Source organism: Aspergillus sydowii, assembly GCF_001890705.1.
Source record: "Aspergillus sydowii CBS 593.65 unplaced genomic scaffold ASPSYscaffold_11, whole genome shotgun sequence".
NCBI lineage: Eukaryota > Fungi > Ascomycota > Eurotiomycetes > Eurotiales > Aspergillaceae > Aspergillus > Aspergillus sydowii.
In genome coordinates, this window is record NW_024467869.1 from 373,596 (window position 1) to 390,290 (window position 16,695).

Below are 16,695 nucleotides of genomic sequence, written 5' to 3' on the forward strand. Positions count from 1 at the left end.
AAGCTTACCGACAAATCGACCTGTCCATGACAGATCTCTGTGACCTGGCTCTCGAAAAAGCAATTCATGGCTGGGCCGGCTTACCGTTGGCGTCGTTAGGTCCTCGACGGCGTCACGCCCAGGCCAACCCAACAGCAGCGCAATAACCTTAGCCCCCTGCCAGATCACTGCTGTCAAACGCTAACGCGATTACTGGTTGGCCTGGCGAATACAAAAGTACGTCGCAGGCGCTCCTCCAGAGCTCTGTGCGACGAGGGGAATCCGGACCTCTGCAGTTTCTCAAGCAGCCCATGAACAGTGGCCTCACCATGGCTGCCATTTTTTCCCTCGACCTGCCTACTGTAGCCCTCTGCACGGCAGTCTGTCTGCTGAGTTGCCTTCTGTGGCGACGCTATCAATCCCCGCTCAGCGACATTCCGGGCCCTTACCTTGCGTCGTGCACCCGGCTGTGGCACATCATCCGCATTTTTACCGGCGACATCAACCTTCGAAGTATTAGCGAGCATGAGCAGCATGGTATTAATTACAGCAGCAGTTGCATCAGAATACATGGTAACAATCTACAGGACCGTTTGTCCGTATCGCCCACGACGAAGTCAGCGTCTGCCATCCCGACGCCATCCGCAGCATCCTGCTCAATCCAATCCCAAAGGTATCTTGGTGCACCTCGCGTTGATAATATCTCTACCCTAATAATTTACGCCAGGCACCATGGTACAAAGTCCTGGCCCTCCCGGACCGGCGCTTCCGAACCCCCATGTCCGAAACCGATCCCAAGCGCCGAGTCGAGCGAGCCAAAAATGTCGCGTCTGCGTATACACTCTCCAACCTGATAAAGTCCGAGTCGTACATGGATTCCATGATCCAGCTGATGCTGTCCAAATTCGACCAGTTCGCCCAGAGGCAAGAGCCCGTTGAGCTGGACTACTGGTTCAACTTTCTTGCCTTCGACATCATCGGCGAGGTCGTCTTCTCAGAGAGCTTTGGGTTCTTGGAGAGTGGAAAAGATCTCGGTGGCTCGATAGGGAACTCTCGCGCGTTAAATGCGTATATCGCTGCAGCCGGGTACTTCCAGTGGCTGCATAATATCACCCTGGGCAATTCACTGCTGTCGAAATATAACTTAATGCCGAATAACCATCTCTTCGATACGACCATGGCTGCTCTTCAGCGTCGCCAGGCGAACCCCAGCCCACGCAACGACATGATCGAACACTGGAAGAAGACACTAGAACAGCATCCCGGGCGCATGACGATCATCGACCTACAGGCCACAGCCACGGGTACAGTCGGCGCTGGAGCAGACACCATTAGCGGTGCCCTGCAGTCATTTGTGTACCATATGCTTCGGAAGCCAGACCATCTGGAGACGCTTCGCGCAGAGATTGCGAGTGAGAGAGCGCAAGGGCGATGCAATGACCCCGTTGTGACCTACGCACACGCCCAGAACATGGAATATCTACAGGCTTGCGTGAGTGACCGACCTTGTATTCGATAGTACCTGTAAATGTGGCTAACTCCCTGTAGATAAAAGAGTCGCTCCGCATTTTCGGTCCAGTCCCATTTGGTCTCGCCCGGTTGGCACCCAAGGGCGGTCTTAAAATTGGCGATCGCTATTTTCCTGAAGGGGTTCGTTAGGCGTCAATGTATTGAGTCACCCTTAGGGCTATGATGCTGATACCGTGCAGACCAAACTGAGCGTCAACCCATGGGTTATCCACCATTCCACCGAGTTCTTTGGACCCGACGCAAAGGAATACAACCCCGACCGGTGGATTGGGCCCCAGGCAAAGGCTATCGAGAAGTACTTCATGCCGGTATGTTCGCTCGCCGTGCTGCCTACAGAAACTGACTAACACGCTTTTCCACAGTTCGGTGCTGGGTATAACTCTTGTCCGGGACGCAACCTGGCGACCATTGAGCTTTCCAAGGTCATCGCGACGCTCGTTCGGGATTATGATATTCGCCAGCAGGATCCGACTCAAAGCTGGAGTTACATGGCTTATTTCACGGCAGTGCCGTACGGGTGGCCGTGTTACGTATCAAAGGCAGAAGGGGGGCTACGCTAGATATTCTAATAATCTATACGGATTCCGATGTTGTGGAATAAAACAACTCAGGACCCTAGTATAGTGTCTATGCCTAAGGTCCAAGACGGCAGCGGGGCCACCAGTTATACAGAAAGTATATGGTGAAAAGCCGGTGCTCGCATCGAGTCTCCATTTCATTCTAATATCTACATTCCCATATAACCTACAAGAAAGGGTCAAAGGTTTATGATCGACAATTGTCGTCATCATTCCCTGGGCCACTTGACGCATTACGCAGGCTTCTAACAGACCTCAAACTTCGCAGGTGTCTAGCATACAGCAAGACATCTCTTTTAAAAGTGCTCAGACCCGAATCCACACCAAAATCCCTGTCTGGGTCTTATTCCAGCTAATCTTCATGTGAACGCTATTCCATTGTTATTTCCTCTTAGAGCCAAGAAGACTTCACAACCCGCAGCGAAGTTATTCTGTATAATCTCAAAAGACTCCCTACCCCTATTGTCCCCCCTGCCCTAACCCCCATCCTAAACAAATCATTTATCTCCACCTCACCTCCCCGGCACGAAGCTGAGCCAAATCCACCCCTCGGGCCGAGAGAACGCAGCGCACAACCAATCGCATTATACAAGGACGAGGCGACCTTGGACGATTTGCTACTATCAGGCTGGTCGACGCTTATCCTGCCTCCTCGCGAATGGGGTTCTTTGCCGTTTATTATCTGGATTTAGGGCTTGCATCATATCGAGCCGGTGAGAACGATGGAGCTGGCGCGCATGAACAGATTTCGGTACCGATTCGGGACGGTATGCCATGCGATGGTATTGAGATCAGGCCGATGGTCTCGGTGGTCTGTGTACTTGCATAATTTATGGTCTGTATTCCTTGTTAGTCGGTAGATTATTGGTTCTTGCGCATGTAGAAGGAAATGAAGCTTGAGTAGCCACTCCAGTTAATCCTGTTCTTGCCAGTGGCCATCTGATGCTTTGGATTAGAGACCCGAATAACGCGTATCTCCATAATTGCAGAGAATTTGTTCATGAGCGACAAGTGAACAATTGTCTGGGCAAGAGAGAACACCAGGACACCGGCCTGTCCTGGCTGATCACGCAGCCCGAAAGAAGTAACCGAGAAGCCTTCTCGGGTGACAAGAAACACGCCAGGGCCTGGACACGATCCGTGCTCATTTCCGGTCTCTGCAGGTCCCCGCATAATACGAGACAATAATGTCGATATCAGGGTTCAGGATCCGACCCCTCCATCCTTCGAATGGCGTGAGCGTGTGGAGGAGGGTAGAATCCAGGCACGCACTCGCTTTCGCCCACGTCCGCAGTCTCTTCTTTCCACGTTGGCGAGACCAAGGATGTGCTAATTGATGGCTAAACCATTCTTGTATTAGATACTCCGGCGTGGCGAATAAAGGTCAATTATATTGGTGCTAAATTGAAGAATAGATTGAGGAGAGGCACGCCTTACTCGGAGATTAATATATGTAAGAGAACGTCATCCGACTAGTTCCTGCGCTGAGACGCAAATGACATGCAGGCTAACGGTTCCAGCCCGAGTATTCCGTGGGGAACTCTCCAGAATGCGCTCTCTACGTGGGGACGCACGCGAACGTCATCTGCTATGGAGGGTTGGTTATCTGTCGTAAACATTTCATTTCATTCCTATGAAACAGCCCGTTATCGTAGATTGCCCCTCTCAGATTATTATGACAGGTGTCAGGGTCGAACTCCGCTATCGTACATGCAGATGATGACCACAACGACTTCCCTAATCGTTCTCTCGTCCGACGACTGGCCTCATCTACCCTAAGTCTAAAGTACTACTGCTAGCCCAAGCAGGCCCAGGGCGCCAGCCAAACTAACAGCAACCTCACCAGTAGCATGCGCAGCAAGGCCGGATGATGTTTCAGTGGCAGGACTGTCGCCATCCTTTGCGCTGTCGGAATCGTTCTCATCTGCAGATGATGACGAAGTCGGCGCAGGGGTACGAGTGGCGTTCAGATCGACATTCCCTGCTGCGACTTGCGACTTCATGGCCAAGACGTAGCTCTTGACTTCCGTGGGAAGGTCCTGGTACCAACTCGGAGTGTTGCCGGCCTGGAACTCTGAGGCAACTGAGCTGCGGCCGGTGGGGAACATGAGCTGGGCGAGGACTGTAGGAGGCACTGCGGTGAAGATATCCTTCATGAGAGATGACGGCGGTTGCAGGAGGTTTCCACCTGGGGCTGTGAAGTTTGCTGTGTATGGAGTGGCACTCGGGAACATGGAGAGGAGCGTGTCTCTGTATACTGAGGTTAGGCTATACTGTTTGAAGGAAGACAAGGCCAAGTCCTTACGCAGCATTTTGCATCTCTGTGGCATTGACTGTCCCGGTAACCTCGTTCCCTCGAACGCCAACGGCGCTCATAAAACCCAGGGCAATGTAGCGAAGGAAATGCATGCTCGACGGTCTGTCGTTGTATGAATCTGGGTTCGAGAAGAAGCCAAACGACTGTCAGAGGAGTCAAGGCAAGGACAACTCCATCCTATACGTAAGACCAGCTACATTACACCCTTATATCAAAATGCGGGGAATGCATCAATCGGACGGCCAGGAAACCCCAGATGCTACCGACGAAAGCACGGGCGACTCGACTCAGGGTCTTTGACACCGTTGGCCTGGGCCAACGTCAAAGTATAAAGCTTCTGAAGGCCGAAGCCGCCGTCAAACCTCGGACATTTTATTGAGGCTGTTGTGGCCGATGGTTGCGATTGGGCCGCATTTAGGGTTGAGTATATCTGACTCGGCCCGTATGAATCAGGGTCTGCGGAGAAGGCTCCGAGCGGCCAACGGAGGTGTCTCAATGCACGACACCTTAATTTAGATGGCTGTCAGATCCGCAAGATACCAATCGGACTACACGGTTGGGGCGGCCTGTGTTGACCGAGGGTGTCGCCTTGTTTCTCCGCCGCGGTGGCGTCCGCAGTGAGACATCCCGAGATGTCAATCGGAAGCCAGACGATGTTAGCAACGGCGAAAGGCAATCTACGAAGTATTCAGTCACATACTGGATTCATTCAATCGCTGCTGTAATTTGTATTCCGGCAATGCTTTCGCCCGCGGATGTCGCTCCTTGTATCGCTACAGATATATATGTGACGGCACCACGTCGCTATATACTTCAAAGGCCAGACCAAGTCTCGCTGAGTATATAAATCCAGCCTTATGACTCAATACGACCAACACGAGTCAGAGAACATGAGTCGGGCTTTGAATTATCAATACCTGAGTCCTATTGCACGAGGCCTCCAAATTAACTACTGTGGTCAATTCATCTAATAAATCCCTGTTTGGCCCTGTACCCCGCAAGGTCATCTCCGCAACCGCAGGGATGGGTTGAAGATGATCGATCGGTATATCTGATTTTGAGAATGTGACAGCGGCTGGGCGAAGCAGAGGGGAGAGACACCAGCGTCTATAAGAAGCTTAGGCGTCTCTGCGGTGTATAGAGATTGTTCCCCCCGTTGCCCTGACCAGGTTCTCTATACAACAACCTACCACGGCAGTACCACCTTCAGTTTCAGCAAGAACAGTCTCAAGTTACTATCACAACCATGAAGTTCTTCAAGTACCTCACCGCGGCTCTGCTGCCCGCGACTGTGTTTGCCATCCCTGCTGCAGAGCCTGAGCTCAAGGCCGTTTCCGCTCCGGCCACTATCACTACAGAGGACTTCCACCTTCTCATGAAGCGGCAGACCGACCTCGGCAGTATCATTGGCGATTTGACGGACTCTCTCGGGTCTATCAAGGAGTTGTTATCATCTGACTCATTGAAGAATATCAACATAGTCGTCACCCAATTAGCATCTGTATGTTTCATCACTGTTGTCACCTCCTAGCACAGTCAATCTGACTCAATCTGCAGCTGCTTGGGGATCCCACCACGAAGCAAATCAAAAGCTTGGTGTCTACAGCATCGGACCTCCTCAACAGTGACGCCGCCTCGAACCTGCTTGACCAGCTACCGTCTCTGCTCTCCAGCGTCAGCGGCTTGCTCAACAAGGAGACGCTGAACAAGATCACTACCCTTCTTGATAACGCGGCGATCTTGCTGACTAAGGAATTCGCTCAAAATACTAAAGGGCTTATCAATGACATAGCCCCGCTGGTGTCTGCTGTCGCCCAGGTCATTTCAGCTCTTCTGGGATCTCTTCTGGGGTAGATGGTAGATGGTGGACGGACCATGGCCGGATAGGGCAACTGAGAACACGTGACCAGCTTTCCCGTGACGCAAGTCGATTGGCAGTGATCGTCTGAGGAGAAGGAGGGACATGGTCAGAGGAGGGAATTGTGTCTTCTCATGTGTAACGAGTGCTGTTTCGCGTGGCAATATCGCTGTGTATTCCCGGGAATATTATTACCACGGACGATAATGAATTAATCTGCATGGACATTGGACAGTCGTAATCAGATCCCGTAGCGTCAACCGCGAGTCATGAAGAGAAAGAGACTCGGGAAAGCCGAGTGTTTTTCCGCCCCGGCTGTTTACTCCGTCCTGCGCAGTGCAGCCTTCAATAAATCAATTTCAGTGTTCAATTTCATCTCCACCGCGTCCCCTCCCCCTGTCGGCCAGGTGCCGCCGGTTCGATGCCCTTTTGACTTGGCCCAATCCAGGCCCTGCGATTCCTGCTCTCGACCCCGGTCCCCACGCTCTCCTCATCTCATCCTCAATCTCATCTGCGCGTCGCCCAGTTTCTCCCCGTCAGCAGCCCCGGACCTCGTTTCCCCGCTCCAACTCCCTTCCTCCGAATCCTCCGTCATTCTCATGATCGCATCCTGCATGCAGCTGTTCTCTCCCCACTGTTTCACCATCGGTTCGTGACAACGCTTGCCCGTCGGATATTACGGCATTTTGCTGCGGTGGGACCGGCTCCTCCCAAACTTTGCATCACTGCCACGCGTGAATGGGCGGGGGCGATCCTTAGCACCCGGTCGTTAATCTAAGTCTGTAAACGTCGCGGGGGAGATCTCTTAAGTCTTAACGTTTTATCGATCGCCGGTTCTTAACGGGCCTGGCTGGCATGTGAATCCATCTTTCCGTTTCTCTCGTCGCTTCACCGCAGCTTCACCGCATCTGAAGGCGAGGCTTGCAAGAACCGAGGATCCATTGCCGCTGCTGCTTCCCTGCCTGCGGAAGAGCCTACCGCTCGCTCCCCTGCCCCCAGACCAGGCATCCTTGTCCATCAACCCATCCTACGATCGCGATGGAGCCCACTCGAAAGACGACGCCCAAGACTACTAAGCTCACCGGCGATCGAGCTGCTCGAAAGCGCGAGCAAGACCGACAAGCCCAGCGGAGCGCCCGCGAAAAGACCAAGAAACTTATTGCCCATCTCGAATCGCGGATCGAAACGTTAACCCGTTTCCATAACAGCGGTAATGTCCAAGAGCTGATCGATGAGCTGGAGGTGCAGCGCAAAGCAAACGAAGCGCTGCGGACGACTCTGCGGACCATTGAAAAGGCGATCAATGGGGGCCTTGCTGAAGCGAGTACGTCAACTCCCTGTACTGAACGACTACTGCTGACTCTCATTTGTTTATAGACACCGCGCTCAAGAATTGTAACACGAAGACGCCTCTCGAAGATGGATCAACATCACCCAGCAGCGAAAATAGCAAGCAAATAGGGTCGAACGGGGGAGTGCAAGATATCGCACAACAATCGAACCTCTTGGCGCCTGGCCAGTGTCATATCGCACAACAGTCCGCGAGCCCAGCCTTCGATGAATCGAGCATGATCGAGAAATTTTCTCCTAATGGCTCGTTTGTCCACATGCACGACGGGTTGTCATTGACGGGAAAAGCCGCAGAGGACATATCTGTCCCATTTAATAGTACATTTCACACGTTTCCGCTAAATATGCCGATGCCTATCGAAGCGGTTGTGCATTCGACAGAGCGTCCATGTGACTGTTGCAAACAGTTACTATACATGAACGACATGCTTGGCCGATTTGCGCTTACTTGCACGCGAAGTATGGCTGATCAGCGAATTCGCGATGCTGACATTGCGATCCGCGCTGTAGTCCACGGGTGGGATGCCGTTACCCATTTGCACCCGCTTGACCCGGTCTGGACGATGCTTCGGACAGCGGACGAGACCGTCTGGCGTACTTGTGGTGCCGTTGAGCGAGTAGGGATCCTCCGGGTGGTCAACTTAATGCTTCGCGTACGTACTGTCTTTGCTTCTCTTCTGGCGTTGGCTAACTCTTGAAGTACCTATCCGATCCGTCAGAACCCAACCTGAGCCATCTTCCAAAGTTTATGCGGCAGCGGCCGTCCCAACACCGTATAATACACAAGCCACTGATAGATTTTGTGGTCTGGTGAGTGTTCCAAGAAGGTTTTATACTATTCCGGACTAACAACACCAGGCCCGCACTTCGAGAGCGATTGATTCTATTCCCCCACCAGCACTGTTCCGAAAGATTTTGGTCAATGTTCTGGGTCTGTTTCCGTTTCAATTGGCCATACCGGTTGCAGGACTGTTTCCTCCAGCAAGGCCAAACCGGGCTCTATCGTTTCTCAGATGCGTTTAGCAAGTCATTTTACGATCTACAAAACTGGTGCATGACGCCGGAATTCTTTCGTGAATATCCCGATCTGGAAGCAGACGTGAACATGGTCCCGGCCGCTACAGAGCCAACACCGGCCACTGTCGGCAGCGACACATTAACGTTGGGGAATGGGGCAATGGGCCACGAAAGCGTATCGCGGCTCGATCCAGTCACAGCGAATATGTTCACGGCGTTCCCAGCGGACTGGTCAACGCGGAATCATCTGTTTTAGCAATTTTGAATTTAGCGAGTCTGTATATTAGCGGTGCATAGGATATCAAATCTGCTATTTTATTTTGGTAACTGATGATGAACGATGACGGCGCGCCCCACGTGACTTCCATCCGAGATTTCTTCCGCAATTCCGAGCGACAATCTCCAACTACTCTGACATAAATCCGAATCAACTTCGCACGGCTTATCTAGGTAATTTCCCGGCCATGGCTGATACCGAGCCTGCCGCTGCGCCCAATTGGCGTATCCCCAAGGCCTGCCAAGAGTGCCGCCAACGCAAGATCAAGTGCAGCGGCGACAGCCCATGCAAGACCTGCCAGCTGCGCCGAACGCCATGCATCTACCGAGAAGTCATCCGCCGGCGCCGGAAGAAGAATCACGGCCTGGGCGACAGCAGTCATCCCGCTGAGGATAGGACAGGGTTCGATGGCTTGTCTCGGCCCCAGTCCATGCACTCCCAGGCCCACCGTGAGGAGCCTCCGCTCAGCTTCAATAACAGTGTATCCGCTACGCATATGACTTCCCCCTCGAACAAGGTGCAGCTTTATTACGGATCAACGTCTCATTTTGCGCTTATGCATGAGATCTACCGAGATCTCACGCCTCATCAGACTGGCCAGCCTGACCATGGCCCGCACGGCCGGGTCGAGGAAGCCGGCGCCGGACTGGATATGCTCAGCTTTCGCACTATTTTCTTTGGGATCCCTGCCCATCCGCATAAGGATTCAACGAGGGGACCTAATGGCTCGGATCCGAATATCATGTTTTTGTCTTATGACCTGGCGCGTAGGTTTCTTGATGCGTTTTTGTCTACCCTCTATGGCCTCCTGCCTATCTGGCCAGCTGAGCAATTCGCGCGCCGTCTTGGCCAGATATATGGGCCACAGCCTCCGTCTCGTACGGATAAACACCAGTGTATCCTTATCATGGCACTAGCACTAGGGTCACTTATCACCGAGGAGAATCACGCTTGGGGTGATGTCCTGTATGAGCAGGTCAAGGCATCTTGCAGTGTTTTTGATGACACGGTGAATATTCAAACAGTGCAACTATTTATGTTTATGATAAGTACCTCTTCTTCCTGATATCGGCAGTTCTAGCTAACCCCCAGCACGCCCACTTCCAAAACGAGGTTGGAAGGCCAAATGCTTGCTTTCTGGATCTTGGAACTGCGGCACGGAAGGCAATCTCCGCTGGGCTACATAAGGAGTCGCCGCATGATAGTGGTGAGACCTGGGAGATTACTGAAGAAAGACGACGGACGTTTTGGTATCTTTATATATATGAGAAGTTGGTGACCCCCCTACTAAATACCCGTAATCTTCTGACCGGTGCAGCTGGATATGCTTCCACCTCGGACGGCCGAGCTCACTATCGCGGAGGGACGTTGGGATTCCGATTCCAGAGGATCCATTTTGCCAGGCATTAATCTTCCTTTCTGACGCGATTTGCCGCTCCACGGATGAACTTTACGGGCGACATCATGAATCGTTACTGCAGATGTGGAGGATTGCAAAGTCAATATGGGACGATTTGCGGACCTTTGACTCCAAAATGCATCGTGCGCTTGGATTCGGGCTTGATAAGCGCCCTCAACCAGGTGGTGTTGGTGTTCAGCAGACTATGTGCATTACTCGTGAGTGCTTCGAACCCTTCTTGAAACCCAAGCTAATCTTGCAGTTTATTATCATACCATTCTTCTCACGCTCCGGCCCTTCCTTATATTCCGCGGTCGATGGAACCAGGAGACAAAAACAGGCCAGAATTCAGGTAAAGATAACACGAAGCGCGAAATACCACCTTGGCTGAATGAGGCCTGCGGGTATGCACTCAGTGCTGCATGCCGGACCATCCATTTCCTGTGCGAGTCTTACACAGCCAACGAGCTAGTCAGGGTATGTTACTCATTGCAGGTCTATGCTACCACCAACAGCTAAAACTCGGCAGGGCATCCGATATCACGGCTTCTTCTTGTCAAGCTCCTGTGCTGCTGTCATATTCGACCTTATGCACGGGGAGAATCTCGTCTCGTCCCATCTCCCTTGGGCCCATGCAACACTTAGAGCGCTCACGAGCATGAAGCAGTCTGACGCAGTTGAAGCTTCTACTCTGGCTCTCCAAACTATCCTAAAGCAACTCAACCCTGCTTACGAATGGGTCCCAGAGTCTATACCATCCAATGCCGCTACCACCCAGGGTGCAGCACCAGTTACCAGACCACCACCATACACTGTGCCTACTTCAAGAGAGATTTCAGGTGTACCGCCTGCACCTAGTAGCACCAACAACACTTCAACTACAATCAACACCACCACTCTCCCTCCACCGCCTCAGTCACAGCCCTTACTCTACGACTTCCAAGGGAACTCGCTAGAGCAGAGCATGGACATGCCAGCCACAGTCGGGAGCGCAGGGAGCGGCGAGGATCTCCTCGATTTCACGCTGTCGGATATGGGCTGGGACTTTGATTTTTCGACTATGGATCTGGAGACGTTCTTCTCTGTTAGTCCGGCTTTTGATGCGCCGGCCGTATGATTCATTTGATAATTTGAATAATGTTATTGAAGCATCGGATTTTCTGTCTTTTTCATGTGTATATATATATCCTTAGCATATCCAATATTCAATCCAACTTTTACGGCGATCTACTGTTTAATATTTCACAAATCTAACCATTAAGAAGGCACAATCTCAAATCGAAGTCGAATTCAGCAAAATACTCGTCACCATCAAGCAATGTAATGTCTTTGCTGCGAGTACCAGGCACTGAATCCCCTCTGGAGCCTTCATCCAGCGGTTGTAAGCTAATTAGAGAATCAATCAGTAAGCCGTCTTCCGCAATTGACTGCACGGGTAACGAATTACTGTTCCCTGCAAGACATACCAGGACAGCCAATCGATCTCTCATCAAACGAATGCTTAACCACGCCCTATTTCAAAAATAAATGAAAAAAATGAAACACAGACCACAGGGCCAAGTCCAATTTCAAATGGGAAACACCTTGAAAACAAATGGCCCACATATTATCCCTCCACCCAAGCCTGTACCCCATGCTTGAAGGCGTTCTCCATCGTCAGCTTCATATCTATCTGGTCATCGGACATGTTAAAGTACACTATTGCTTGGTGCTCTGCTCATTTTGCTGTCGGGCTTCTGCTTTGATGGACGCGATTGATAGGTTGAATGCCTGAGGCTCTTGGCCTTTTATGTGGACTTTGTACGAGCCAACGCGAATCGGGGGTTTTTAGCAAATGGCTGAGTTGTTGGAGAAGGAATGGATCGGAGTGGTATTGGCTCACTTGGAATGCTGAAGTGTAACCAATTTTTTGTTTTTCTTTTTTTTTTTTTTTTTCTGACGCGTTGAAATAGAATTCACCGGGAAGGGGAGGGATAAAGGAGCACTAATATATATAAACACTCGACACTATTTTGTACGTTATTACAGGTCTACCTTACCCAGAGGATTATTAAATATTATTTTTTAATTTATGTTTAATACAAAAAGGACAACCAGACCATCTAATGCCCTTTGATACTCTATGCAATGCACCCAGCGCCGTCGTCAAGATATGCCCATGATTCGTTTCAGATCGCGAAGCGCCAATGGCTTCACAAGATATTCGTCTATCCCAGCCGTAAAGGCTTCTTCCTGTACTTCGCTCGAGCCAACCCCCGTTACAGCCATGATTACTGACCGTCGGAGACAGGCTTCTTCTTCATAGTCGCGGATTATACTCGACGCGACGATTCCGTTCATGACCGGCATGGATATATCTGAACAGGTTAGTAAGACTGACCAGGCAAGAAGTTTACTGTGGGAGAGGTATTTACCCATGAGAACGTAGTCGAATTGTGGCCGCGCTGCTTTGTATTTCTCAACGGCGATCTCTCCGTTGGATGCGGTTTCGAATGGACATCCTATTTTACGCATGAATGTAGAAAGGACCTGGGAACGGTTAGTATGACACTTCCACGTCTGGCCGTGATAACTTAATACGCACCTTTAGATTTATATCGTTGTCATCGACGATTAAAACGTGTAGGCCTTTCTCTCGAGGTTCCGCTAGGCGGAAGGGATATTCTGATATACTTTCCCTAACCGCTGGCGGAGACTCTAAAGCGTTGGCCATACCCAAAGCCTCGGCAAGGGAGCTTCCCCGGCTGGAGTCAGATGGGGAGTCGAGAAAGGACCCATCCGGAATGCCGTTGGGGACCAAAACTCCGACTTTTTCTAGTGCTTCGAAGATTCTTCGGGGTAAGAGTCTAGATATCGTTAGTGAAACGAACATGATGCCAGTATGCTGGTAAGGCAATACGCACGGCTGTGGAATGTATGCAACGTTGACTGCACCGTCAAAGTCGAGATCTGCCGGAGTTGAGCTGCCATATCTCCCAAGCACAATAAGAGAATGGCATGTTGTTTCCACCGGTCCAGCTGCAGCAAGATCTTCGAGCATGGGCTCCTCGACAACCGCAATGTCCCCGTTGGCATGCTTCAAGGAGTACGCAAATGACAGCCTGCAACTGCAATGGCGTAGAAGATTGCTGCTCATGGCGTCTTGAATGGCAAGCTTGCGCTTGCTCTCGGCTTCACTCTTGTCTCTGTTGCAGATGTCTGGATTCATGCCCACGAGACAGACTCGCTTCTTCTTCCATGTCCCTTTGTAACCATTCGGGCCAAAGGTTGGAGTTGACTCCACAAACTGAATTGGAATCCGAATCTCAACTCGTGTCCCGACGCCAACTTCACTCTTAACGTCAAGTTGGCCACCCAGATGCGTGATCAGCTGGTGCGCAATGCTAAGCCCAAGACCAACGCCTTCGGTTAGGATGTTCTCCTGGGAGAATGGTGTAAATATGCCGTTCTCAAGATAGTTTTGCGAAATACCACAACCAGTGTCCATGACCTGTATAACCGCAAGGCTGGATTTGGACCCGTTGCGGTGCATTTGTATATGGGTCAGAGAGACTTCAATCAGTCCAGACCTTGTAAATTTGAACGCATTGCCTAGTACGTTCATGACGATTCGTCTCCACGCGCCAGAAACAGACTGGACCTTCCAAGAGTCACGCTGCTCGACACGTGCAATAACAGTCAAATCGGACGAAGATGTCGACCCATCGTTCTCAGTCACCTTACATGAGGCTCGGTTACCAGCGTACAGAGAGTCGGTCACATCCTCTACTAGGACATCAAGATCGAAAGTCGACGCCATCTCGTCGATTTGAGCCCCCGTAGAAGGCAGATTGTTCGAATTAGTGAGGTTGTTGATTTTAGCGAAATCGAGTCTGAATATTGTTAGATAAACCGTATAAGAACTGCTGAGCATGGTACTAACAGATGGTTCATTGTATCCAACAGCGTATTTCCACACGTTTTGATCATATTCAGCATCTCCTGCTGAGACGGGTCTAGACAGCTGGATTGTAATAGCTCCGAATTGGCGAGCATGCCGTGGAGGGGCGACCGAAGCTCATGGCTTACAGACGAGAGCAGATCGTACTTTGTCCTCTCTGTCGTAGCACGATCAATCTGTGCCAGTTGCGAGACCATCGCATCGCTGAAAGCTTGCAAGTAGTGCTGATCGTTCTCCGTGAAATTGCCATGGTTTGTCCAAGTGACGGCAGCGGCTATCCAACGAGTCTTGTCCCAGTCCCAGAAAGGCAGAAATAGCACGGAATGTGCATCTGGGAAGCTCTGCGCTAGGCCTTCCACCAACAGTGGAGTAACGGTGGCGTCTGCTGGGTTGTGGATGGAATTGAAAATTCTTCCCTGCGGGAAAGACATGAAAAGTTCATGCAGCAGTCCCTTTGTCAAAGTACAACTGTCTTGACCTCTCTCGCTGGTAGAAGACCCTAGTAACTCGCAGGGCCTTTCATGCCAGTCGCTATCGGACGAGAGGCTTATAGATCCGCGGCGGATAGCAGGATATTCAGACTTTCCATTCAGCTCCCAAGGACTGACGCATGAGGACCTGTATTCTGATTAGAAACGTGCTTCAACAGAGGAACTACTTCACTAACCTCCTTGAGCTGTTTCTAGAGTTGCTCCTTGGGGCATTAAGGACGAGAACACCGTCAGTTCCCATGCCCTCCCTGAGCAGCGAGCTGGCCCGGGAGTAGAGCAAGGAAGTCTCGCGAGGGATGGAAGGAGACTCTGACGACACGGACAGAACACCAGTGTCCCCGGACTGGTTCCGGCTGTGTCCATATGTACCCGGGGGTGATACCACGCTTTGGCGGGGAGATACTGAAGGTGAGATATGTGCAGGGCCGTCGCATGGCGAAAGCTTTGGACTCGAAGCCGTTGGGTCCGCAATGGACAGTTGTGCGATATTGGGTACAGACGGTGCCCGGAGTCGGCTCGCACTGCTGCCAGAGATGCCGGTGACCCCATTAAGCTCTCGAAATGAGTTGTGCTCCTTGACGAAAGTCATCAGCGCACCGAGCTGGCGTTTGGCGTGGTCGCTGTCGTGCATGGTGCCATCACCGTCGGCGAGTGTGTCGGTAGCCGCTGCAGCTCGGCGGATCTCACTATATTGGTCGAATCCTGATATTAGCAACGGTGCGATTATGATCGCATCTCCGAATAAACTTACGCGCGCGCATCGTACGCCATTCCTGCTCACATGGGGGTTGGTTGTGCAGTGCAACACCCAGTGTAGACAAGGAGTCCTCGACAACGACGGTCACAAGTCGCACGGGCGGAGGTTACAAGCGCAGTCTAAATAGTGGCGCAAGGGTTTGGACGAGGGACCCATGGCTCGGGCAGCGCAGAGTCGTGCTCTGCGGTTGAAAGGCGAGTTCCTAGGCAAGGTCCAGCCCAGACTGTCCCGTTTAAGCTCACGCAGGCCAAGTCTGGTTCACCAATTACAGACAACTTCACGGGACCATCCGTTCTGCATGATTCGCTCCAGGGTATCCAGACCTCACCCGGCTGCCGGCCGAAAGGTCCATGGGGGCTGTGGGCTGTCGGCTCCGAGCAATTTCCAGGCTGCGGTGGCGTGCGGGCGGACATTTATAGAACCTCACTGTATAACCGTGTAAGCGAAGTCATTTACTCCAGTCGAGAAAGGATACAAACAGAGTGAGCGAGAAAAAAATAAAACAGGGAAGGAACCAAAGTGGATTGTGGGCGAAAGAGTGGAATGCAACCTTCCTTTCCCGGAGGCGTCGACATATCACCACGATAACGTAATTCCCGGTCGGTTCGTGCATCCCGGTCGGTTCGTGCAACTCCAAAAANNCAAACGCGTCAACCACCCACCAACTTCAACTACCCACCATGCCACGAAAAGCGCGTAAAACGAAGCAAGAATTGATTGAGCAAGAGGGCAGACTTCAATGCGCCTTAAATGATTTAAAAAACCAAAAAATTTCAAATCCTCGCCAAGCTGCTTTGATTTATAATCTACCTCCTCAAACCCTACGTGATCNACTAAAGGGACTTCAATCTCAACCAGAACTCCGCAACCACAAGAGTAGGCTATCTGTAAGACAAGAAGATGCATTAATAGTATAAATAGTATCACTTGATATATATGGCGCTGCCCCAAGGCACTTTTAAGTACGAGAGATGGCCAATATTATCCTAGGTGCTGATTCTGTCGCCCCCCCAAAGCCAGTAGGAAAGAACTGGGTAACAGAGTTTACCAAGCGTCACCCGGAGATCAAAAGCAGATTTACTAGAAAGATCAATCACCAAAGAGTACTATGTAAAGATCCGAAGGTTATTAGTGCTTTTTTCGACGAGTTGCAGAAGGTTAAAGATCAGTATGGTATCGTGGATGAAGATATCTATAACTTT

The 16,695-nt window shown here is 51.2% G+C and overlaps 6 protein-coding genes across 6 annotated transcripts; 4 read left to right on the plus strand and 2 right to left on the minus strand.

The window, feature by feature from the left end:
• The first annotated feature begins 179 nt into the window (after positions 1 to 179).
• ASPSYDRAFT_412504 (cytochrome P450) lies at positions 180 to 2,509 on the plus strand. The gene is made up of 6 exons (XM_040846237.1): positions 180 to 516; positions 567 to 652; positions 707 to 1,471; positions 1,528 to 1,629; positions 1,689 to 1,817; positions 1,872 to 2,509. The coding sequence occupies exons 1-6, from the start codon at positions 291 to 293 to the stop codon at positions 2,067 to 2,069; spliced, it is 1,506 nt and encodes a 501-aa protein (XP_040699308.1). The 5' UTR covers positions 180 to 290; the 3' UTR covers positions 2,070 to 2,509.
• Positions 2,510 to 3,698: 1,189 nt separating this feature from the next.
• ASPSYDRAFT_48715 (uncharacterized protein) lies at positions 3,699 to 4,355 on the minus strand. Its single transcript, XM_040847683.1, has one exon. The coding sequence runs from the start codon at positions 4,319 to 4,321 to the stop codon at positions 3,869 to 3,871; it is 453 nt and encodes a 150-aa protein (XP_040699309.1). The 5' UTR covers positions 4,322 to 4,355; the 3' UTR covers positions 3,699 to 3,868.
• Positions 4,356 to 5,650: 1,295 nt separating this feature from the next.
• Positions 5,651 to 6,258, plus strand: ASPSYDRAFT_34428 (uncharacterized protein; the record flags this gene model as incomplete). Its single annotated transcript, XM_040845239.1, has 2 exons — positions 5,651 to 5,905; positions 5,962 to 6,258. The coding sequence occupies 2 exons, from the start codon at positions 5,651 to 5,653 to the stop codon at positions 6,256 to 6,258; spliced, it is 552 nt and encodes a 183-aa protein (XP_040699310.1).
• An 851-nt stretch (positions 6,259 to 7,109) lies between these two features.
• ASPSYDRAFT_412547 (bZIP transcription factor) lies at positions 7,110 to 8,989 on the plus strand. The gene is made up of 4 exons (XM_040846238.1): positions 7,110 to 7,586; positions 7,640 to 8,265; positions 8,313 to 8,422; positions 8,471 to 8,989. Exons 1-4 carry the CDS (start codon positions 7,301 to 7,303, stop codon positions 8,883 to 8,885), a joined length of 1,437 nt encoding a protein of 478 aa, XP_040699311.1. The 5' UTR covers positions 7,110 to 7,300; the 3' UTR covers positions 8,886 to 8,989.
• A 104-nt stretch (positions 8,990 to 9,093) lies between these two features.
• Positions 9,094 to 11,422, plus strand: ASPSYDRAFT_157952 (Zn(II)2Cys6 transcription factor; the record flags this gene model as incomplete). Its single annotated transcript, XM_040842686.1, has 5 exons — positions 9,094 to 9,930; positions 9,999 to 10,177; positions 10,225 to 10,523; positions 10,568 to 10,782; positions 10,835 to 11,422. 5 exons carry the CDS (start codon positions 9,094 to 9,096, stop codon positions 11,420 to 11,422), a joined length of 2,118 nt encoding a protein of 705 aa, XP_040699312.1.
• An 828-nt stretch (positions 11,423 to 12,250) lies between these two features.
• ASPSYDRAFT_412634 (hybrid sensor histidine kinase/response regulator) lies at positions 12,251 to 15,489 on the minus strand. Its single transcript, XM_040846241.1, has 6 exons — positions 14,913 to 15,489; positions 14,228 to 14,863; positions 13,209 to 14,177; positions 12,890 to 13,151; positions 12,720 to 12,834; positions 12,251 to 12,662 (listed from the first exon to the last, which is right to left on the minus strand). Exons 1-6 carry the CDS (start codon positions 15,365 to 15,367, stop codon positions 12,451 to 12,453), a joined length of 2,649 nt encoding a protein of 882 aa, XP_040699313.1. The 5' UTR covers positions 15,368 to 15,489; the 3' UTR covers positions 12,251 to 12,450.
• Between the last annotated feature and the right edge of the window lie 1,206 nt (positions 15,490 to 16,695).